This window comes from Haliotis cracherodii, unplaced genomic scaffold (genome assembly GCF_022045235.1).
Source record: "Haliotis cracherodii isolate W230 unplaced genomic scaffold, xgHalCrac1.p SCAF_12, whole genome shotgun sequence".
NCBI lineage: Eukaryota > Metazoa > Mollusca > Gastropoda > Lepetellida > Haliotidae > Haliotis > Haliotis cracherodii.
The window spans coordinates 22,402,423-22,427,283 of record NW_027266267.1 but is presented as its reverse complement, the minus strand read 5'-3'; the positions used below and the strand labels follow the sequence as shown (position 1 = coordinate 22,427,283).

Genomic DNA, 24,861 nt, shown 5'->3' with positions numbered 1-24,861 from the left:
CACTTGCTTTGGGTTTGTCCATAAAATATAAAAACAACGGTGTCAGTGTTAAATCAGTCATAAAGTTGTTCGCAAGAATTCTCGTGCTTTAATTGTAATAGTTCAGGGAAAACTATACGTTTATAACATACACACGGGGTGGAATGATATAAACAATATTTCTTAACAGGGCCGTTGCTGATTGTTGCGTAAGAAAACAAACAAATAAACACAATTTATCAAATCTAGACAATGAATTACGAAAACTAAACTTTTCACATCTCTTCTTATTGTATACCACTAACTAAAATAGTAGGCCATTAGGTCCTAGCATGATGATTTTGATGATACACACACGCACGCACGCAACACTCACTCGCACGCACGCACGCACGCACGCACGCAACACTCACTCACAAGCACGCACGCACGCACGCACGCGCGGACACTTTGGGCCTAGTCCACTTTTTGCCCTCATGTTGGCGTCATTTCAAGTTACGTAAATGACCTGTTTCAACACAATCGTCCACTTGACCCTAACCATCGGTAACGTCCTGTTGTTCAAGTGTTGGGGAACAAGATTAAGCGTAACGGGATATACGCTGTTGTTGTGGACACACGTTTGTCGCTTGGAAATCACTTCATAAGTTGTGCGTCACAGTTTACCACATGCAGACTGCAATACTCAGCTGTTGACGTGGATTGGCTTATGACATTACAAGGTGAAGGTCGTCTGTTCCTTTAAAACCAACTAAATCTTGATGGTTATTCACTTCGGTCGCAATCAGGAAAATGACGAAACTTGTCGTCTGCTCCGTTTTGGTCGTCTGCCTGGCATTGTCCGCTTCAGCAGTCAACTACCAGCGAACAGTCATCGCAATCGCAAGGCCCACAGAATATGGCGAGTATATCTTCCTCCAGGGCGGTGACAGAATCGGATCTCCTATCCCCATCCTCCATAATATGACCGTGGGGAACGCTCGCTCCGTCTACGCCCAGACAGCTGCCAATGACCATTTCCTCAACTGGGGAGGGAGCGAACCTGGCCAAGGTACCTACACCAACGACGGCCGTCAAACACAGGCGGAGGGGACTCCGATGATCTGGACAACAAACGATAGGTGCGTTCCATCACCAGATACGCGTCATAAACTTGTCTAAGGCGCTAGAATTGCGTTTTTCTAAGTTCCGTCCCTTAAGCGTTTCAGAAACCTATGATCGTCGGTTCTAATCTCAGATTCGTCCGGTTCGGTCGGGTAGCCTAGTGGGTAAAGCGTTCGCTCGTCACGCCGAAGACCCGGGTTCGATTCCCGACATGGGTACAATGTGTGAAGCCCATTTCTAGTGTCCCCCGCCGTGACATTGCTGGAATATTGCTAAAAGCGGCGTAAAACCATACTCACTCACTCACTCAGATTCGTTCTGATTGAGTTTGTAGGTCTGTCGGCACCTTACCCGTGCTCGTGGGTTTCACAAAGAAGTAATGTTTAAGCGAAATAAACTTCTCGAACAAGAATTTACTTAGCTGTATATCTAATCTTACATTTCATGTTATGAAGTCTCAGATCAAATATATGATAGCAGAGAAACCGGTTCAAGTGGAGAGTAGATGTCATTTGTGCTTATATTACAGAAGTAACAGCGCGTCTGTGGAAGATGACGGTCATGGCTTCAGTGAACTCAACTACCAGGGAGAGCATCTCTGGCTAGCTGACCTCTACATGGATTGCGACAAAACAAGCAATGGCTGGTTTGATTTCAAGGTACGATCTACTGTGTTTATGCATATAGACATTTATGTTGCTAATTAAAAAAACCCACTTGTTTAATTAGCTAAGGTTCGGAATGCGAGGAATTAACAAATCTGTTTTCAATCCGAGATATGCATTAGGGGATTTACCATACAATTTAACCAGATGACATCAAATGACAAATTAAAAACAACAATCAATATATAAGCCAATGTTATATTTGGGATAACACTTTCTTAGTAAAGTTCAGATCCCATGCGGGATTCGAACCCACCTAATCGCCAGCACACAAAGTCAGCGATCTAACCCACTCAGCCACCGAGGCTTCTCGTCGGAGTGGAATCACCAACCCAAAAGTACAGGGATCTCTACTTTACTAAGACAACGTTATCCCAAATATAACATTTGTTATATTTGACGACTTTCTAAATGGCATTGTGTGTTCACGATATATAAACATTTACATTTTATGGCCCCACAAAGACACGTTCACGTTCATTGGACCCCTTAAGATCCGGGGTAGAATAGGTCTTCAGAAACCCATGCTTGCCGCAAAAGGCGACTATGCTTGTTGTAAGAGGCGACTAACGGGATTGGGTGGTCAGGCTCGCTGACATGGTTGATGCATGTCATCGATCCCGATTACGTGGATCGATGCTCGTGATATCAATCACCGGATTGTCTGGTCCAGACTCGATTCTTTACAGACCGCCGTCATATAGCTGGAATATTGCTGAGTGCGGCGTTAAACAACAAACCAATTCAATATAAGCATGTTAATAAAATTCCTTACGAAGCACATAATCTAACGGGAAAATGAATTTTATATGGAGTTTGTTTTCTATCTAATCGAAAGTTGAATTTTGTGTGTGTGTTAAATTTGATTTTGTCTATGTTACCAACACAGTTCCCTGCAACAGCAGTGAAAAGTAATATGTGGCTGGGTAAAAGATATATTGGTTCACGACAGGGCTAAGAAATGAATTTGCAACCACATGCACCCTACCACACAATTGGGATCGATGACATCCATCAACCAAGTCAGCGAGCCTTTAGTCGTTAGTCGCCTTTGACCGCTTACATTGAACCTCTCTCTACAGGCCTACATGGTGGACTTCCGTTCAGGAAAGTCAGACCCGGGATGGGAGAGCCACTTCATCAACCAGGAGTTCTGTATTGTCGACGGGTCCATGTGGGGCACCCAGAGCAACCTCCAGTGGAACGCCCTCAACCACCACGGGCGCTGTGGGTCCTTCAACTTCGTCATGTGGTCCCAGAACCTGTGCTTCGCCAACAAACTGGATGACCATATGAGGCCATACAGAGATGAGTGGGTCGAAGACCTCTCTCGAGAACCAACCACCGAGTAGATATAAATTGTATCAACACATTGGCAGTTTCAGTGTAGATTGCATCGGGTTTTGAGTTTGCCGAGATTTTTCATTTTGATAAATCGTTTATGATTCCAGTTCAGTCTTAAGTGTTCTTTTATGTTGATATGCCATAGTGATTTTGTTACGTCTTGCAGTGTCGTACATACTGCAATAGGTGTTACCTTCTGTTACCAGCGGGGAGTATCGATCTTAAGATCATTACTCACATTAGAGGCACAATGTTGCCATTCCTATCCCTCAACGTTGCTATTACCGCCTCCTGGTTCCTGTGGAAATGGCGTGTGCTGGGAGAACGGAAGCTCGGCGTTTCCCGGCGATTCCCAGCGATTCCCAGCGATTCCCAGCGACGGACGGACGCACTCACGCACGCACGCACGCATGCACTCACGCACGCACGCACGCACGCACGCACGCACACACACACACACACGGTACAAATTATTCAGATTGGAAAACAATGAAACGGGAAGTAAGAAATCTTGCAAAGGAAACACACACACAATCCTTATGCGTTAAAAGTGATAAGGGGAATATATTTGTATTGCTCCTGTTAGCAAAACGTTATAATTACATTACATACTGTATATACATTTTACATTAACAAAATGAAATAATATGATACATACCTCATTCTCCAGTTCCTGCAGATATGCTGAACAACAAAAGTTCCTGTGACACCAATATTTTAGTGTTTTTTTCAAACAAGTAAAGTTTGTTTTTCAATATTGTAGTACATGTATGAAATCAAGTCACAAAAACGCAACTGCTACAGAAAAGCATGCATAAGTTGACTTTTATGCAAGCCCCATGCATTTCACTACCCAAGAATGGGTATAAAAACATTTGCGTTAACGGGATTCCATATGCATTGTTTAGCATCGTGCTGACAACAACCTCTCAGAAAAACAACAAAACTACGCAATTATTCAACATTACGAAATGCCACGCCTGTCCGAAATTGAGCGTCTGCGAGCCATAGGTATGCTTGAAGCAAGATCGAGTCAACGTGATGTTGCAAGACAATTTAACGTCCACAGAAACACCATTTGGTGTTTATGGCAACGTTGGCAACAGACGAATGCAGTCAGAGACCATCCTCGTCGGAGTGGCAGGCCACGCGTAACCAATAATCGACAAGACAACTGGATTCGAACAACACCATTTTGACAGGAAACCACTGTCAAGCACGTCTACAGTGGGGCAGACAGCGTCCAAGCTGGACGGCCCTGCAGTGGGGACAAGTTCTATTCACTGATGAGTCTCGTTTTCACCTCAGCCACAGCGATGGACGGATTCGAGTGTACCGACTTCGAGGTGGACGTTACATCAATCATTGTGTCATGGAAGAAGATCGGTTCGGGGGCGGCAGCGTTATGGTATGGGGTAGGATTACAGCAAGACAGAGGACCCGTTTGATAGTGGTAGAGGGAAATCTCAATGGACAGCGCTACCGCGACGAGATCATCGGCCCTGTTGTTCTACCGTTTTTGAGTCATCATGGCCCAGGCATTACCTTTCAACATGACAACGCCCAGCCTCATACTGCTCGCTTTGTTCAGGATCCTCTTCAACAAAACAACGTGAATGTCATCCACTGGGCGGCTCGCTCCCCAGATCACTCACCAATCGAGCGCATGTGGGATGAGATGGGTCGGCGCCTTCGACGTCGACGTTGAGGCTTAAACGGACTGCAACAGCTTGAAGTGGTGTGTTAAGTGGAACAGGGCTATGTATACCACCCTGTCTCACCAACACTGAAGTTCCTTCAGTAGTCCTAGGTCCCGGAGGAGAAAAGAAGTTATATGCGTCATGTTGTCTCAAATTGATGTGATCATTATCTTTCAAATAAGTTTCTTGTAAACAAAATGGTGATGGCTTAAAATCCTGTATAAGTAACTGTAAATCATTGAAATTATTCTTTAGTCCCCTGCAATTCCACTGAATAATATAATCGGAACCATTCATGGAGGTTCAACTGGCGATCTGGAGCGAGAGGGAGGTCCACTCACATGAACCAGGAGTGAGGGACTGACCTTCATCGTTAGAGGCTCAAATGGATGATGAACCTCTACAGTAGTGGCATCTAGAGAAAGTAACTCCAAGTGCTGGAGAGCCCTTACCTTTTTTAACTTAGGTGCGCTTCGCCCTGAATGTCTTTTACACTGCCTGGTTCTGATGGAGTCACTATTTGCTGAATCTGAGGTGGTGATGATGGAAGATGTTCTGTCTGGGAAGCAGAAGTAGATTTCATAGTGATGATAAACTGGTCATCCTTAACCCAAGAGTGAGTGAGTATGGTTTTACGCCGCTTTTAGAATATTCCTGCAATATCACGGCGGGGGACACCAGAAATGGGCTCACACATTGTACCCATGTCGGGAATCGAACCCGGGTTTTCGGCGTGACGAGCGAACGCTTTAACCACTAGGCTACCCGACCGCCCCTTAACCCATGAGCTTAAAGTCTGACAGGAAGCACAGGTTGTAGTGATTGTGACAACTAGAGTTCAGGAAGAGACTGCTGCTGAATAGGTTTCATTGGAGGGGGATTTAGATGGAATTTGTACTAATTGTTTGGCATCAGAGTAAGAAATATTTTGTGTATGCTTTATTTTTAATATTTGTGATTCAGAAATATACTTAGGACAAGATTTGGATGAGGCGTCAGTTGGCACATTTGATCTCATGTGTGCACTCGGAACCCTCATGAGTTCCACTGCAACGGGTCCATGCAGGTAGCAAAGGTACTGTCAGTCCCCATGGTCCCCAGTATGGTGATCTCCCTTCAGTGGCTGACGATTTCTAGCCCATTTTTATATTGTGTTGTTCACTGATAATTATGACTTTTATATATTCTCAACTAGTTTTAAATCGAATCTGTGATATTCTAGTTATTGTACTGTCCTTCGTTGACAAGTTTTTAATTAGTCTAAATCTATGTATTATTAATGTACATCTCGTCACGATATGACTGTAATACTGCCGATGTGACGTTAAATCTTAACTCACTCACTCCACTCCACTCCACTCCAACGGAAGCACCTAGCCTTGCGAGTGCAAGTTTTGGCCCCATGTCCAAACTGTTGACACTTGTAACACCGGAGTGGATTTGGAGTGAGTGAGTGAGTTTGGTTTAACGCCGCTTTTAACAGTATTCCAGTTATATCGCTGCGTGTCAGCTTAATGTGGGAGCAAAGTCCGAAGTGATGCAGGTCTCATACGTTTACCACTTCGGTGAAACCCACGAGCACGGGTATGGTGCTGACAAACCTAGAAAAATAATCGGGGTGCACCGGGATTGGAACCCACAATCATAGGTTTCTGGCGTGCCCAAGGGACGCAACTCGCGGCGCCTTAGACGACTGGGCCATCCGTGCCCCCCGAATGATCTATAGCATGTATTGATATGAACTGTGCTCCATGCATTATGACATCATGTAATTCTAAACTTGAATAAAACCCATGCAAAAATCAATATCACAGTGCCATCTCCAACACGATCCGTCTACTGTTTGTGGACCCATCCATCAACTCGGCAGTTCCGAATGGAGAAACATTATGACCGTGTTCTACTCAAAATTGTTTCTTTGCCAAGGCATCTGGGGCGAAAAATGGTGCAGGAGGTATTTTTTTCAGTTGCATATTGCCAGATAGACATTTCCGATTCAGGGACAGAGATTGTAATTATTTTGACCAAACACATACTTCAAGCAGCACCAGATGCATTTAACACTTGTATCGAGGCTGACTCGTTTCCAAACCTTTACTTTTTATGGCCTCACAAAAACACGTTCATGTTCATTGGACCCCTGAAGATCCGGGGTAGAAAAGGTCTTCAGAAACCCATGCTTGCAGCAAAAGGCGACTATGCTTGTTGTAAGAGGCTACTAACGGGCTCGGGTGGTCTGGTTCGCTGACTTGGTTGATGCATGTCATCGATCGCGATTACGTGGATCGATGATCATGATATAATTCACTGGACTGTCTGGTCCAGACTCGATTCTTTACAGACCGCCGTCATATAGCTGGGATATTGCTGAGTGCGGCGTTAAACAACAAACAAACCCACAACAACAATCATGTTCATTTGGCGGTCAAATTGTATTGAGGGTTCATCTAACGTTAACTGCATTGCAACATTTGTCAGATCTAAATGTGGGGCGGTCGGGTAGCCTAGTGGTTAAAGCGTTCGCTCGTCATGCCGAAGACCCGGGTTCGATTCCCGACATGGGTACAGTGTGTGAATACCGTGATATTGCTTGAATATTGTTAAAAGCGGCGTAAAACCATACTCAATCAATCAATCAATCAGATCTAAATGTAGAGACGTAACGCACACAAACAAATGTTGATCATGAATGGGTGAAATACAGAATGGGTGAGTTAACGTTTTACAATTATTTATTTATTTGAACAAACAAACAAATAAACAAACATACAATGTGTGTCTTTGTTCGGATGACATTGTGGCTATCGTCTACTTATGAGTTGTGTGACATCCTGTCCATACCACATCTGAGAAGTCGCAGTAATCGGACAGTCTGCTGAACAGGATCAAAACATTAAGACATTTTGTACCCTTCAGGGGCGGTCGGGTAGCCCAGTAGTTAAAGCGTTCGCTCGTCACTCCGAAGACCCGGGCTCGATTCCCGACATGGGTACAATGTGTGAATCCCATTTCTGGTGTCCCCCGCCGTGATATTGCTGGAATATTGCTAAAAGCGGCTTAAAACCATACTCACTCACTGTACCCTTCACCGAGGTGACTGTTCAACGCAATCGTTAATTACTTTATTTCACATATAAACCGTCTGTGCGCCTTAGAAGAGGTAACTGTGACTCCCTCTGGGAGTAATACTACACAGTCCCCATCATTTGGGTCAGATTCCGGAACCCACTTGCCAGTGTACATCAGGTTCGTTCCTCTCCACTTGAAAACCATGTTGCCTTTCCGCGTGTCGTCTTTTCTCAGTCCCAACCAAAACTCTGAAAAATCAATGAGACAGAATCTTGTTTGATAGGCATTACTTAGAAGTTGACAGATGACAAGATAGACACAGGGAGGGAGGGAGTTGTGTTTAACGCCGCTTTTAACAGTATTCCAGTTATATCACGGCGTGTCAGCTTAATGTGGGAGGAAAGCCCGAAGTGATGCAGGTCTCAGACGTTTACCACTTCGGTGAAACCCACGAGCACGGGTATGGTCCTGGCAAACCTAGAAACATAATCGGGGCGAACCGGGATTCGAACCCACAATCATAGGTTTCTGGCGTGCCCAAGGGATGCAACTCTGCAAAGCGAATTGCAGCGCCTTAGACGACTGGGCCACCCGTGCCCCCCTGTTATAAGTACTGTTTTGGATGTAAAAAGTACAGATAACCAACTTCAAAGATGGAGGAGTGGTTTCATTTGATTGCGACGTCATGGTATCCTCTGTTGATGTCAATTTCGGAAGATACATATACATATACAGATTCATAGACAGATTCAATTGTTGCTTATTCTGAACTTGTGTATTTTCCTGAATTGCCGGATGTCTCAACATGGCGGTGTTAAGGCCAGTTGTCTGTCGACAGTGGGTGTATTGCAAACGAAATCAAATCAGACCATGTGCAATGAACTAACTATTTGTAGTAAACCACATGTACCAAGACTATTGCAACTATGTTGTGACATAGAACTGAATCCTGGCCCACGAGTACGTAGTCAGAAGGGACCAACTGAAAAGCAAACGAGACTCCCTTATCACACGAGTGTTGACAGCGATAATGACGAGCAAGGCGACATTGTTTCTATGTTCAGAGACATTAAGAAGGAAATACAGTCTTTAAACTCAAGGTTTGAGAGTTTCAGGGAAGAGTTCATGGACGAACAAATTCGTTTGAAAGAAGAAAATAAGGAACTTAAGACTAAACTTGAGAAGCTTGAAGTAAAGTTTGACAGATACGAAGCCCAGAGCAGAAGGAACAACATCATAATACATGGTCTTGAGGGCGTGGCCGGCGAGTCGTGGGACGACACAGAGAAGTTAGCCCGTGACTTCATGAGTGAGAAGCTTGGGGTGAAAGACGTAGATAAGTATTCAATTGAGCGAGCACATCGCTTGAATACTAAATCAAAAGTTAAACCTGTCATCGTTAAGTTTACCTTTTTTAAGGATAAAAGTTGCGTTTTGGATGCAGCCAAAACCAAACTCCGAGATGATAAATCGTTGAGAGTTGTAAATGATCTCACTGAGAGGGTAAGAAATGTTCGATCAGAGCTGATACCGTTCATGGTTCAAGCCCGAAATGATGGTAAAAGGGCATACTTAACATATGACAAATTGGTTATATCTGATCAAGTATATGTTCTGGCAGATGATGGCAGTTCACTGAAACCAGTGGGTACCACCAGGCGAGTTCCTCACCCTGGTCGTAATGCTGGCACATATAGAGCTGCACAGGGAGTCCACGAGCTTCATGAGGTGCTTGAGAACCAACCCATGAGCCACAAGGTGGGACACTCCAGGGGTGAGCAGGAAACTTAGGGACTCGGCAGTGGTCTGGACCACAAACCCATAGTGGACACTGATTCCCGCTTTGGTAGTTGCCACATAGATATGTCAACTTGCCTACATATATGTTCATGGAACGTTCAAGGACTGCTAACAAAAATAAATGATACTAATTTTAAAAGTTTTCTTGAAGGGTTCGATATATTTTGCCTAATTGAAACAATGGTGTACAACGTTGATAAAATCCGTTATCTGTTTAATGATTATATCTGTCTCCCTGTCCCAGCAAAACGTATAAGTACATTTGGTAGATTTTCTGGTGGCGTAGCACTGTACATAAGAAAGACATATGCTCACTACTTCAAGAGAATTCACCCAGAATGGGAAAACTGTGTGTTTGTAAGCTTATTAGGCTGTAGAGAACCAGTTATTTTAGGAGGAATATATATACTGCCAGAAAATTCCCCATTGTATGAAAATCCTAAAGGTAATGGTATTGAAGAGCTTGATGATAAAATAGCTGCCATTAAGTCCGAACATGATAGTGACATAGACCTACTCCTATTTGGGGATTTGAACGCTCGAGTTGCACAGCAGGATGATTTTATTATTGAAAGTGAAGAAGATGTAGATTTGCTGAATCTAGGGGAAATGTATAGCTCTGATGTATTCTGTATGCCTAGAACTTCTCAGGATGAAAAAATAAATAAGTTTGGTTTATCACTTCTTTACATCTGTAAACTTTGGGGTATCCATATAGTTAATGGAAGAAAGCTTGGGGACAGTGAGGGGTGTTTTACGTTTATCGGCTTTAATGGAATGAGCTTGATAGATTATTTTATAGCATCAACTACTATATTTGATCATATTACCAACATGTTTGTGCATAGTCGTACAGAGAGTGATCACTTACCAATATCATGCCATTTTAGTTATTGTCCAAATCCAATCCCTCAGTATCCCAAAGATAACGTACATACAACAAGTATCCCAAGATATATTTGGGAAGAAGGTGGAAAACAACAATTTAACGCCAATTTCTCTTCGGATAAAGTACAATCAATTATTCAGAAATTCTCTAACTTAGTAAATGAGAACATAGATGAAGCTGCAGATGAATTAACAAATCTATTTTATGTTGCAGGATCTCATTTTGAGAAAGTAAGGAAAGTACAATCAGATGCATTTCAGGTTCATAATCAACCTCAGTGGTTCGATAATGAATGTAATGTATTAAAGAAGTTGAAATACAACCGTTTGCACCTTCTTCGAACAACAAAAAGTCCCCTAAATTTGAGGTTGTACCTTGAGTCTAAAAGAAATTTTAGAAAATTATGTCATGAAAAACAAGAGTGTTTTAAGCAAAAAACGATTGAGTCCATAAATTCCGCCCTACTAAATAAAAACTGCCAAACTTTCTGGAGTAGTGTTAAACGTTTATTACAGTATCGCAGTCGAAAATCTGGGGTGCCACCGTCTGTATGGGTTACTTACTTTCATGAACTTTTAAATCCTGAACAAGTTTCTGATAATGAGTTTGATAAATCTGTGGCAGATTTTATCAGACATCATGATCCTCTGAATTGTGAGAAATGTAACGATACTGAGGTGCTTTCAGATATGATAACAGATGAGGAAATAAAACAAGTATTGAAAACTTTAAAATTAGGTAAGGCGCCTGGATCGGATGGAATACCACCCGAGTTTTATAAATATTGCATGAATATCGTCCCATACTTAAATATACTTTTCAATGCCATTTTAAAGACAGGGACTTTCCCTTGTGCCTGGAATATTGGCCTTATAATTCCTTTGTATAAATCTGGTGAGTCAACAAATCCTAACAATTATAGAGGAATATCCCTCTTAAATATAATGGGTAAAATATTTACTTCTGTTGTTGAACATAGACTTAGATACTGGGCTGAAATCAATGAGATGTTATCGGAATCCCAAGCTGGTTTTAGAGAGGATCATTCAACAACTGATAATATTTTTGTTTTGCAGGCGTTGTGTCAAAAGTATTTAAGAAAACCAAAACATCGCTTTTATGCCGCCTTTATAGATTTTAGAAAGGCGTTCGATTTTGTTGATAGAAAGAAACTATTGTTTGTACCTCTCCAAAAAGGCGTTCATGGTAAAATGTATAAAGTTATTGAAAATATGTATAAAAATGTTTGTGCATGTGTGAAGATAAGTAATAGCAGATCGGATGTTTTTAACACCTCTTGTGGTGTAAGACAGGGCTGTATGTTGAGCCCATTATTGTTTATCCTCTTTATTAATCAATTAGTGTCTGAAATTGAGGCAAGTGAATGCCGGGGCATTTTTGTAAATGAAGTTATTGAAACAATTAAGCTGCTGCTCTTTGCAGATGATGTTGTCCTACTTGCAGACTCTGTGATAGAATTGCAAAGAAAATTAGATATATTAGAATTATTTTGCAATAAATGGGCAATGGAGGTAAATATGGAAAAATCAAATATTATTGTTTTCAGAAACGGGGGGTATCTAAAAAAAGTGGAAAAATGGTTTTATAAATCTATGGAAATGCAAGCAACTTCACATTATAAATACCTGGGCATTATATTTTCTTCCAGGTTAATCTGGTCTAAAGCTTGTGAGACTATTTCATTACAAGCTAGAAAGTCATGTTTTCCGTTATTTCAACTTATGAAAACTTATCCAGATATATCTTTGAAGACAATTGTTGCTTTGTTTGATTCAAAAATTGCACCCATTCTATATTATGGCAGTGAAATTTGGGGATATACATACAGAGGATCTATAGAAAGAGTACAAAGTTTATATTTTAAAAGATTTTTGAAACTGGGAAAACAAGCGTCTTCAAGTGCCGTTTTGGGCGAAGTTGGCCGTTATAACCTATGTATAAATTATTTTAGCAGGTGTCTAAAATATTGGTGTAGACTTATTCGTATGAATCCGAAGCGTTACCCCTATGCCTGTTATAAAATGTTACAGTCACACGATGCGATTGGGGCTTTGAACTGGGTTTCACATGTCAGGATGTTGTTATTTCAAACAGGTTTTGGTTATGTCTGGATTGCTCAGGATTGTGGAAACACGAAGGGTTTCATAACTATGTTTAAACAGAGATGTGTAGATATGGAGATACAGAAATGGTTTCAAAAGATTACCAGCTCACATTTCCTGTCACATTATAATTCATACAAGTCATTACTAGCGCCAGAGATGTATATCACATCGGGTGTTTTAGATAAAGACTTGATCTGTGTATTAGCTAAGTTCCGCACTCTTTCGCATAGTTTGAAAATACAAAAACTGCGTTATAGTAAAAATAATGCGAAAACAAATGTTGATCAGCTGATGCTATACTGTGACCAGTGCGATGAATTAGTTGTAGAGGACGAGTACCATTTTGTACTACTCTGTTCATACTATAAGCAAAGTAGAAACACATTTATTCCACAGTATTACCATAAACATCCTTCTCGTCAAAAATTAATTGAACTAATGTCCTCTACAACACATTCAACAATCAAAGGTCTTGCTTTGTACCTAAAGAGAAATTTGAAAAACACAAGAAACAAACAAATATAATTATGTAGTATGTATTACGTCACATATTATGGAAACATTGTAAATCAACTGTGTGAGATCCACAAATAAGTTAGATATAAATGTATTGTACTCTGGGCCACGAGGCCTCCAATACTGAAATAAAGAATCTTGAATCTCTCTCTATACATATATGGCATACGTGTTTGTGTTTCATAGACATGTGAAGATGACAAACCCAACCATCCTGGATTCTCAAAACTCAAGCATTGCTTTTTTAACTTTGTAAAACACAATCCCACGTGGCAATTCGCAAACCTAATGAAAAACTTCATTCTTCGATCCATGGAGGATTTTGCAACAAAACCATATGACCAAAGATATATATCATTCTTCAGAGGTGCAGGTCAAATGTGTACTGAGAAAACCGTATGTGAAATGCTGGACCTCCTCATTGATAACATATGTTTTAAATTTGGGGGAAAGCATTTAGACAAAAAGTAGTCATCCCCATGGGCACCAATTGCGCTCCCCTCCAAGAAGAGGGGAAGTGGGGTAGCCTAATTGTTATCAAACCTTTAGGTCATCACGCCCAAGGCCTGGGTTCGATACCCCACATGAGTACAATGTGAGAAGCCCATTTCTGGCGTCCCCAGCCGTGATGTTGCTAGAATATTGCTAAAAGTGGTGTAAAACCATACTCACTCACAAGAAGGAATTATAAGGTTAAAATTCTTAGTTACTACCCGAATCGTAACGATATAGTGATAAAGTATTGTATCCCGGTACAAGGCCAACATCGAATTACAACCTCTGTATCGCGATAAATACAATAAATTAGATTTAAAGACACATATTAGTCTAAAAACGCGAATAATAACAGATTTCAAAGGCTAAACAAAACAGTTCAAAAACCAACTGATGCAGGTTGTCTAAAGTACTCACGGAAATGAAAAAAAACTGTTTTTTCGACCTCAGATCTTAAATAAATGCAGTTAATATACAAAATATGTAAATATTCAAACAACTAAATAAGTACTAATTGGGCCGTGGCACAAATACAGCGTATCAAATGTTTTTATGCCTTTTTACACTTAAAAGTGTGTAAAAATGTGAATAAAACAGACTATTGTGAAACAGGGCATAACCAGGTGTAAGTAGATCAAGGTGACCTATGACACCTTGACGACAGGTGAGAACAGGTGCATAATGCCTATAGTCTGTTTCTGCTATGTCAATTTGGACTTAGTTTTATTTTTGAATGTTGAAAGTGCCGACAAATTACCTCCTGTAAAGTACATTTTGTATTGTTCACTGAGATCAAACTATCAAATCCAGACTAGTACTTTTCGAGTTGTTTTGTCATTTCGTATTTACAGCTACGTAACACTTTGTGTCGATTTTTAAATTGAGAAAAACAGTTTTTTTTCATTTCCGTGAGTACTTTAGTGGATCTGTTTATTTGTGCATATGAATCGGAATATCTGCTCGGGCTGGCAATGGTAAAAAACAAGGTATTATGGCCCAGAAGTTAAAATTAAGCTTTAGGTATATCGATGATTTGATATCATTCAATAACCATCAAATAGCCAATTCCCTTCCACTGATTTACCCACCTGAACTAGCAATAAAGTGAACAATTGAGACTGCTCCATATTTCATAGTTATAACTATGTATAAAGATTCAGAGTGACAAAACACTCTCCACAAGCTTGTATGACAAGAGGGGTGACTTCAACTTTCCAATAGTCAACTTTCCCTTCATGTCGAGCAATATTCCTGAAGCTCCAGCCTTTGGTGTAGACTTTTCACAACTTTTGATGTACAATCGAGCATGCGCTTTCTACCAAGATTTCAAAGAGCGTCATAAGAATTGTTTGATCAAGGTTACAACATTCATGGCCTCAGTAAGGCTTTCAAAAACTTTAATGGTGGACGTGTGAAGGATATTTCCAAATTGACGCACCGATGACAAAAATGATGTCCAGTGCAACTCCCTATTTTGACTTGTACCATATGTTCCCCGAGTTGTTTTCAGTTGAACAAATGACTTGCCTTTGCATGTGTTTATGAGTGGTGCCTTTGGTGGTGCGGGATTCGCTCACCTGTTTGCGTACACCTGGTATTTGCCACTTTGTGGCACCATTTGTTGGCGGTATGCCATTTGGGCTTCATCCACTTGTATAGCTTGAAGCAAATGGGATGGCCTGTGTATATGTGGTAGATACATTCTTTTACTGTTTCACACTTTTGTTTCAATTTTTTTGTGCCAAATCTCCTAAGATGGGTTGAGGTGATGGTGGCTGTGGACACGGACCTGCTTGGCAAAAATCCAAGAACCAAGGTTAACAATCAGGACGAATGTATATTTGAGACCAGAGAAAAGAGTGGTCAAAACCGTGAAATGACTATCAATAATACTTTTATCAATACTAGCAACCGTGAAATGACTATCAATAATACTTTTATCAATGCTAGCAACCGTGAAATGACTATCAATAATACTTTTATCAATGCTAGCAACCGTGAAATGACTATCAATAATACTTTTATCAATACTAGCAACCGTGAAATGACTATCAATAATACTTTTATCAATACTAGCAGCCGTGAAATGACTATCAATAATACTTTTATCAATACTAGCAGCCGTGAAATGACTATCAATACTACTTTTATCAATACTAGCAGCCGTGAAATGACTATCAATAATACTTTTATCAATACTAGCAGCCGTGAAATGACTATCAATAATACCTTTTATCAATACTAGCAACCGTGAAATGACTATCAATAATACTTTTATCAATACTAGCAGCCGTGAAATGACTATCAATAATACTTTTATCAATATTAGCAGCCGTGAAATGACTATCAATAATACTTTTATCAATACTAGCAGCCGTGAAATGACTATCAATAATACTTTTATCAATACAAGCAACCGTGAAATGACAATCAATAATACTAGCTCAGCATCCAACAACTAAGCGGAACATATCCTGAAACCACTTCAAGTACTGCTGGTGTCTTTGATGTGATGTTAAGAAAGGCGCTGTTTGTGAAGAACAGGTTTTCTACTTAATCATCTGCTCATTAAATACCTCCTGATTGTAATGAAGGGGTCCTTACATAACGCACCTTGCACTCACATATGGCAGGAGAAAAGCTGAAACAGTTTTCCTCACAAACTTGTGAATGTAATGTGTACTGACATGGCTGAATGTCATGCTTTGGCTGAGATGACCTTCCATATAATGATCGAATGGATCCCTCGTCAAATTAAATTAAAGTAGAACGAGTAGTTCTGCACCAATGTGGTGTGATGGATGTTGGAGGACAGCATAACCTAAATGTACCATTCCTTACCAATTTTATGAAAATCAATATGATAACAAACATGCAGGAGCAATCTTTGATTTGATGATTTAAAAAAAAACCTTACTTGGTCTTTGTTCTTTGGGAGCCTTGCATCCTTGTGAGAAAGATAGCACGCAAGTCTATCGATGTTGTATGTAAAACTCATACAGGAGCCCCTGTAAATACATTTAAGATTTCATAGCTTGATTCCAATAGCATACACCACATCGTGATCTGTTGACTATCCATGGGGGAGGTACAAGTATACGAGTAGCAGAACTAGTAGTATCATCCTCTCAACGACTCCAAGGTGGACGTATATTACAGTCTCACTATGTACCAGGAATCTTTGGACGACTCTAATCAGTTGGAGCACGACGCAGCCCTTGATTCCCCACAATACAATGAACTACCTTCTCACAATATATCACAGAATGTTTTATTAGAAATATGAGCCTAAAAAAACCTGTAATGTTTTTTTTCCACCTATACTTAAGACAAGACACAACTCTGCAAGTTGACATGAGCACGTATCCATAACAGCATCCCTTTTGTATATATTACATATCATGTTCAAGTTATGATAGCGTCTTCCAGAAGTGTAGAAGTTCCTTATTGATTTAGTGTGTTTCCAATACCAGTTGGGATATAAATTATTTATTTAGAGAAGAGTTTGGAACACACTTGAAGCTCTTTAAGTAGAGTTCCTTACCTGTTATTCACGCGAATGAATATCTAGCTTTGTGTTCATCTCACAAACGGATAGTGGCAGAGGGTCGATCACATGATGTGTTTTACTACAGCTATGCTTCAAACTAAGGTATATCATCAGCAGAATACACTGTTTGTTTGTTTACAACAAGCATTGTTTGCTGAATATTAATTGGAAAACGTATAATGCATAACCATTTATGATTAGATTGGTTAACTGTTGTACATGGCTTGAGTGAAAGAAGGTAAAATGTGGGAAAACCATAAAGCATTGATGACGTCAGTGTGGAACTCCATCAACTGCCTCCCTACAGTGTGGTCTGTGACAGTGTATAGCTTGTAACATGCTTCAAATTGTACAGTCATACATGATAAAAATAAGCATAGAGAAACGTTCAATGTTTTAAACAAGAGGGATCAAATATCCTGACAATAATATGTAGCAAACGATTCGACAAGAGTTATGTTAAACCAATGCTATTTCAGTTCAATTAAAAGCTTTTCCAGGGGTGTTCAAATTTGTATAAGTACACCAGCACCATACTCTGTAATGTGATTATGCGTATTGTTCTCTGGAGACCTCTGTTAGTTCTTCTGCTGTGGATTAGCGTTTTCAGTTGTGGCACAGCAACAGTACTGCATAATCCTAGGGAGAAACGTCAGCAGAAACGGACTATACACATCTAGAGCATGTGTGCATCATGTCAAGCTATGGAGTTGGCTACTGTTGAAATATAATCTGACCGTGTACAAGGGCTATTTCAACCTACAGTTGTGGTCTTACATTATGACAGTGACGTTGTTGGATAGTCAATATATGAGGCAGTATAACGACATCAACTTTTCAATCACAAGCCTACAGGAAATCTGAAATACACCGTATTAATCATCTGCAACTCAGACACCAGTAATTCGATTTCGATCAGAGAGAGAGACATTATTCATATGAAGCAACATGTTTTGTTGCACACTATTCCTCGTATATTCACTGGTTATGCATAGAACACATTAAAAGTCGTATCAACATTGTTTGTTGCACATGTTTTGTTCTTTCGTGCATAGCAAAAGTAACCCCACTTGGCAGCTATATTTTTATTTTCTGTTGTTTTTTATTCATCTCATTCAGTAAAGATACTGAAAGTGCCTCACAAATAAACGATTAATCCACCGTTCTTTCCATCGATGCTGGAGCCATGGAGAGTATTGTCAGGTACACCTTCTGCTATAGATGGACTATAACATGTGACCTTTGTGTCAAGATTTCAAGTTGACTGCGTGTCTACTAAGACAATTTGCTTAATAAAATCAATATTACCTTCTTGAATAAAGTCAATAAATAGAGGTTATCACGCGAGTGTGTTTGGGGATGGTAAATATCCTGCATTAGGAATAAACATTGTATTTAGCGAGCCTTGGCACAAGCTTGATAACCTCTTTATCATATAATGTAATTCTTTAATTCTGTGCTTCAAAATCGCTTTCCCTCTCTCACAAACATTAGCGAAACATTGCGAGTTTTCCTGGAATGCGCGCATTAATATTTATTACGTCACAGGGTAAGTGATGTGTCAGTCAGACAGTGACAGTAGCCAATATAGTTCCAACTAAAATCTGTTTCTTATACAGTGGCGAAGCAACATATACGCAAAACAACAGTTGTTTTTAATTGCCTTTCGCGGCAATCCATCGGTCGATCCGCTAGAGTAACTGCCCTTTGTCAAAGGGAAGCTACTCTAACCCTAGTCTATGAGACGTCACGGCCACGGTCAGACGTTGTTGACAGTCGGTCTGTCCTGTCATTATGTTAAGAAGTGTAGTCAGATGTACACACAGCGACAAAACGAAACAAGGTAACAATTCCCGATGGTTAATTCTTACTCGATCGCCGAATGACGAGGGCGACGCCATGTTTGTTTACAAACAGTGAAAGTAGTCCTACTTGACCTTTGATATATGCATCTCTATCCGCATATGACCCAAACGGATATCGTTTTTATCCGTTGGCTTTATCCTGCCGAGAAACCTACCCATTATATGATAAAGGTTTTTATCCTTGCATACAAATCTACAGCAAGAAATATATCGTCCTCTAGATGGTCACCAGATATAACAGTCAGATAATCTACTGGTTTTGACATGAAGTCTTTTTCTTCGTCATCATAAAAAGGAGAATTTTCAGGTGAAATATATGTCAATATCAAACAATATTCTTCTCCCATGACAACTTGCAAGTAGGAAACAAAAATGCCACCGTATTCTCAAATTTTTCATATAGCTGTGTCATATATCCGTTTGTTAACCAAGTATCTCTGACTAAAACTACAACTAAAAACCACTGTAGCGTCCGAACCTTTTGCTCGTTACCCGACGCTGTTAAATGATCGAAAACCGAACAAAGATTGAGAAAAGTCATCAACATGACGAGAAAGGGATTCATAAAGGGCGACCAAGTCAAAATCACAACAGTATTGCTTTACCTGAGAGTCTGGGATATCGTGTTTTACGAAGTCCATCAATGTTCCATGAAAGGATATCAAAAGGAAGGCCATGGCCACGGTTTCACTTTTCGCTGTAATGAAACAACAAAGATGTCGCTAGGTAAGAAGAACATATTTCACATTTTCTACCAGAAGTTTGATGAATTGCAAACACATTTGTTGCAGCAGATCTAGTCTTAATGAGTGAGTGAGTGTGTAAGTATGTTTCACGCCGCTTTTAGCAATTTTAGCAATATCACGGACTCCAGAAATTGCCTTCACACAATGTTTCCATGTGGGGAATCGAACCCAGGTCTTCGACATGACGATCAATAGTCTGAATAAAGACATTACTGCCCTTACTTAGTGGGCACACTCATGGTTCATCAGATTCAAAAACAAATTCACATTCGTAAGTTACAATTATCTAATAATTTATCCTGTTACCTTAATTTTGGAAAGCGAAGTAGAGCACAAACTGCTTGGTTCATGCCTATCACATGATACTAAACAGATTCAACAAATCAATGATATTTTACGACCTGCCTCCAAAGTGTTATCCTACTCAAGGTTACTCAAGTACAATGTAAAGAAGTCAACATTACAAAGTAGACCTGACGGTGTAAAATAGGTGGTGAGGTGAAATGGGGTTTAACGTCGCGTCCAAGATTATTGCACTTATATAGCGACGTGCATGCACGTGTGTGTGTGTGTGTGTGTGTGGCTGCTTGTACTAGTCCGGACTGATGTCGATTTATAGTGCTAGGTCACTGAGATACCATGCCACAGTTTAACATGAATACCCCACTCAGACACAGTATACTGACTCCGAGCCGACCAGTCCTTGCTTTAACCCCTTAATGCCGAGCGCCAGACAGGGTAACAACAAGTACCGTCTTTTAACGTCTTTTGGTATGACGCGGTCGGGGATCGAACCCCGGACCTTCCGCTCTCCGGGCGGACGCTCTACCATTAGACCACCGAGGCGGTCACGGTGTAAAATAACATAAAAAAAGAATAAGAGAGATTTCAATATACGTATTGTATACAATGACGAAATATAACATATCATAGTATACTAGTATTCAACAACCAATATTCCCTAATACTCCTGATGGTCAAGCACTATGTTATATAAATTTAGTTTTGAAAAATAACCCCATTGTGTCCCCAGCACACCATTGCTGGTCGTAAGAGGCTACAGAATTGGGCAATCCGTTTGCCGTTGGTTGCGTCCCTGTGTCCGCAGAGGAAGGGAGTCTTGTGGTTGAGGATGACGGAACCGGCAACAGTGCTCTTTAGTCCAACACACCACTTTGATACTAACTTCGCCTAGACGGGTGGAAGAATGGGCCCGGTCCTATCAATCGGCTGGTCACGCCTATCCCTGAGCACCTATTGTGTTTATACTTATATCACTTTTGATTTTACTTTCTACTTTAGGACTTGGCCAATTATTTCTGTAAGAAATCTTGCATTTTGATTGTGACATATTTCATTTGCCTTAAGTCGTATGCCCAGAAGGCATAGGCTCATGGGCCAATCTGGTGGATTAATTGATTTTTCGTTAATCTGCTTGAGTATACCATCCCAGTATCTTTGGTGCTGCCAGTTCGAAATACGCTGGCTTACAGCATTGTCTTTGTGACACATTGCGGTGGATGGGGAGATGGGATGGTGAACTATTTCCAAATTCACCATGGTTCAATCGCCCCCCTCCCCCCCCCCCCCCCCCCCCCAAAAAAAAAATATATATAATTTTTTTTTTTAAACCAAAAAAAAAAAAAAACGTGCGTCAGATGATTCCTCCGATGATGAACATGCTATTCCAAAGAATTCTTCAAATAGTTGATCTCAATTTCTAGTCGTTCCAGTCCTGCTGCCGATGGTACAACATCGCACTTAATGGCATTGCTGGGGATGTGCAAGATGTAAAGAAATTCGATCTGGATTGCTGCTGGTTGAATGCAAAACTCAATGACAGTCCTCAACCTTCTACCTGACAAACATTTGGTTTCTACTGCTGTGTTAATTTCACCACATAAAACTCTAAATTCAAGTAAAGGGATCGTCAGAGATGGGAATCGTTGTCTGTATGATATGACAGAAATTAAAACTGGAGATGAATTGAAAGATCAGAGTGTTACACACGTCAAGCGTTTCACATACAAAAGAGAAGGATCGGTCTATAAATCCAACACGTATCTAATGACATTTTCAAAACCAACTCCTCCAAAGAATATTAAAGCAGGGTATTTTAACTTCCCAAACCCACTTCAGTATTACAAATGCCAGCAGTTTGAACACTGCGTACAAACATGTGACAATCGCAAGTTATGTCACCAATGTGTAGAAAACTCATAACATGCAAACTGCTCTGGACACCATGTGGCTTCCTCGAAGTCCTGTCAAGAGATTAAATCTCAAGGGGAAATTTATTGAAGATTTTATTTCTGATAACAATTTATGCATATCCAATAATTGATCACATACATATTTACATCCTGCTAATGGAACCTATACTGCTTTAGATATGTCATTGACAGACACAAATGTTTAAACAAATTTACATGTTCGGTCCATGAAGTCTTGCGTATAAGCGACCATTTTCCTTTATGTCTTACAGTAAATATTCCATCTGATGTTCCACCTTCATCATGGTGGAATTTTACTGAAGCAAACTGGCCTCCTTTTAAGGAACCCTGTACTGATAGATTAACACCTGATACGTTCAGGAATGTTACCGATCCTATTCAACTTTTTCCAAACCATTCCAAAGTCCTGTGCAAATCCACACGTTCGCAAACCATGGTGATAATGAGTGCAAACATCCTCGGAAGTGCAGGGAAAAAGTGGAGAAATATTTCCGACGATATCCAACTGTACATAATTTGAATGATGTCAAAATCACAAGTGCCAAGGTATGCCTTACCTTCAAACAAAACAAGCGTAAGTCTCGGAGGAATTCTCACACCTCAATATCCAAGGTGTGGAAGATGATTTCAAAAATTAAAGGCAAAGGATCAAAATCGAGTGTCCACTATCTTGAGGGAGGTAACCATTTTGACATTGCAAATGAAGTTTGCGAACCGTTGGCCAAACACTCTTTATCATCGAACTATGTTCCTGCATTTCAAAAATATCCCAGACAACAGGAAAAGAAGAGGGTTGACTTTACTACTCCAAATGAAGAAGATTATAATGTGGTTTTATTGCTGCACGAGCGAAATACTGCCCTAGGTCAAGCAAACGATACTGCAATGGGAGCTGATATTATTCACTAGCAGAACGACAATTTTTATCGGGGCTTGTTTTTATCATTTGAAACCTCCGATTAACAAATCAGAATCGCTTATCCAGTACAGTATTTCTGTCCTGGCGTATAATGACTTATTCACCACACAGAGTCGATTCGAAATTGGGGAGGTTTACAGATAGCTGTGGAATCACATTTCGCTCATTAGCGAATGTAATACTGTTAGGATTTGTTGATACAAGATAGGACCAGTGTTTACTTCGTAAATTATTTTCAGGATAACTTTCAAATTTGAGATCTTTCCGTTCGTGAGGAGGAGACACAGGTGGTCAGTTGGAGGCCAGGGTTTCGTGTTTCGCGTTACGGCTGTATGTACTAAATGCAGAATGGCTGTATGTACTACAGGCAACACAGGTAAAAATTGATATTATTCACTATCAGCAGCTTAAGCATTTGCCTGATAGATATATTGGATCAGTTCAGATGCAATAGTTGTTGTTATACCTAAGCCTGGTTGGGACCAATACAGGTGCACCTAATTATAGACCAATATCACTAACCAGCTGTGTTTGCAAAACAATAGAACAAAGGGTAACAATCGACTGGTGAGGTACTTGGAAACCAACAATCTCATTAGTAATATTCAATGTGGTTTCCAATAGAAGTATCATTGACCATCTGGTACGTTTAGAATCCTTTGTTTAAAATGCCATTGTAAATAACAGCATGCAATATCATTTATTTTATATTTAGAAAAAGCATATGATATCATATTTTAATAGATCTACATGATTTTGGGTTTGCCTCAATTTTTATCCCAATTTTTAACATGCCGACAATCTCAGGTTCCTGTGTGTTCCACCCTGTCTGACCATTATCATCAGGAGCGGGGTATTCCACAAGGCTGTCAATCTCTTTAATGTCAAGATTGATAATCTTTCCAAGTTTTTTAGTGATTCTATTAATGGATCCCTTTTTGTTGATGATTTTAATATTTCATGTCTTTGCAAAAATAGCATACCATCGATAGGTAGTAGCAGCTCCACAAAATTTAAAAAAATGGTCTCTCGAAAACGGATTTAAGTTTTCAAAAACCGAGACTAATTGTATTCATTTTTGCAAGCAATACAGGTTTACCAATAATTACTTGCAAGAGTCATTGCTCAAGGAAGACACGACTTTGAACCTGGGCTCAAACTTTAATACCAAAAGAATAAGCTTAGCTGATAATAATTGCCTCACCCGAGTATTTTTCAGAAATCTATTTCCTCATCGGAAAGACGTTAGTTATGCCTTGGCCATCAACTCCTGTTAGTGTAAATAAATGTTCGTGTTTCACTTAAGAGTAGTGTATCCAGTAGTTTTGCCCGTAGTGCATACACCCGCTTGCCTGTAGTGCATACATCCGCCTGCCTGTAGAACATACAGACGTCCTATCTGTAGTACATACAACCGTCCTTCTTGTAGTATATGCAGTCGTGTTGCCTGTTGTACATACAGTCGTGTTGCCTGTAGTACATACAGCCGTGTTGCCTGTAGTAAATACAGCAGTCGTGCCTGTAGTACATACAGCAGTCCTGCCTGTAGTACATACACCCGTGTTGCCTGTAGTACATATACACCCGTGTTGCCTGTAGTACATATACACCCGTGTTGCCTGTAGTACATATACACCTGTGTTGCCTGTAGTACATACACCCGTGTTGCCTGTAGTACGTACACCCGTGTTGCCTGTAGTACTTACAGACGTGTTTCCTGTACTGTATACACCCTCGTTGCCTGTAGTACGTACACCCTCGTTGCCTGTAGTACATACACCCTCGTTGCCTGTACTGTATACACCCTCATTGCCTGTAGTACATACACCCTCGTTGCCTATCGTACATACAGCCGTGTTG

General features: G+C 40.3%; 1 protein-coding gene across 1 annotated transcript; it reads left to right on the top strand.

The window, feature by feature from the left end:
• Nucleotides 1–723: 723 nt before the first annotated feature.
• Nucleotides 724–3,198, top strand: LOC139458265 (alpha-amylase-like). The gene is made up of 3 exons (XM_071239640.1): nucleotides 724–1,100; nucleotides 1,613–1,742; nucleotides 2,831–3,198. The coding sequence occupies exons 1-3, from the start codon at nucleotides 772–774 to the stop codon at nucleotides 3,098–3,100; spliced, it is 729 nt and encodes a 242-aa protein (XP_071095741.1). The 5' UTR covers nucleotides 724–771; the 3' UTR covers nucleotides 3,101–3,198.
• The last annotated feature ends 21,663 nt before the right edge of the window (nucleotides 3,199–24,861 follow it).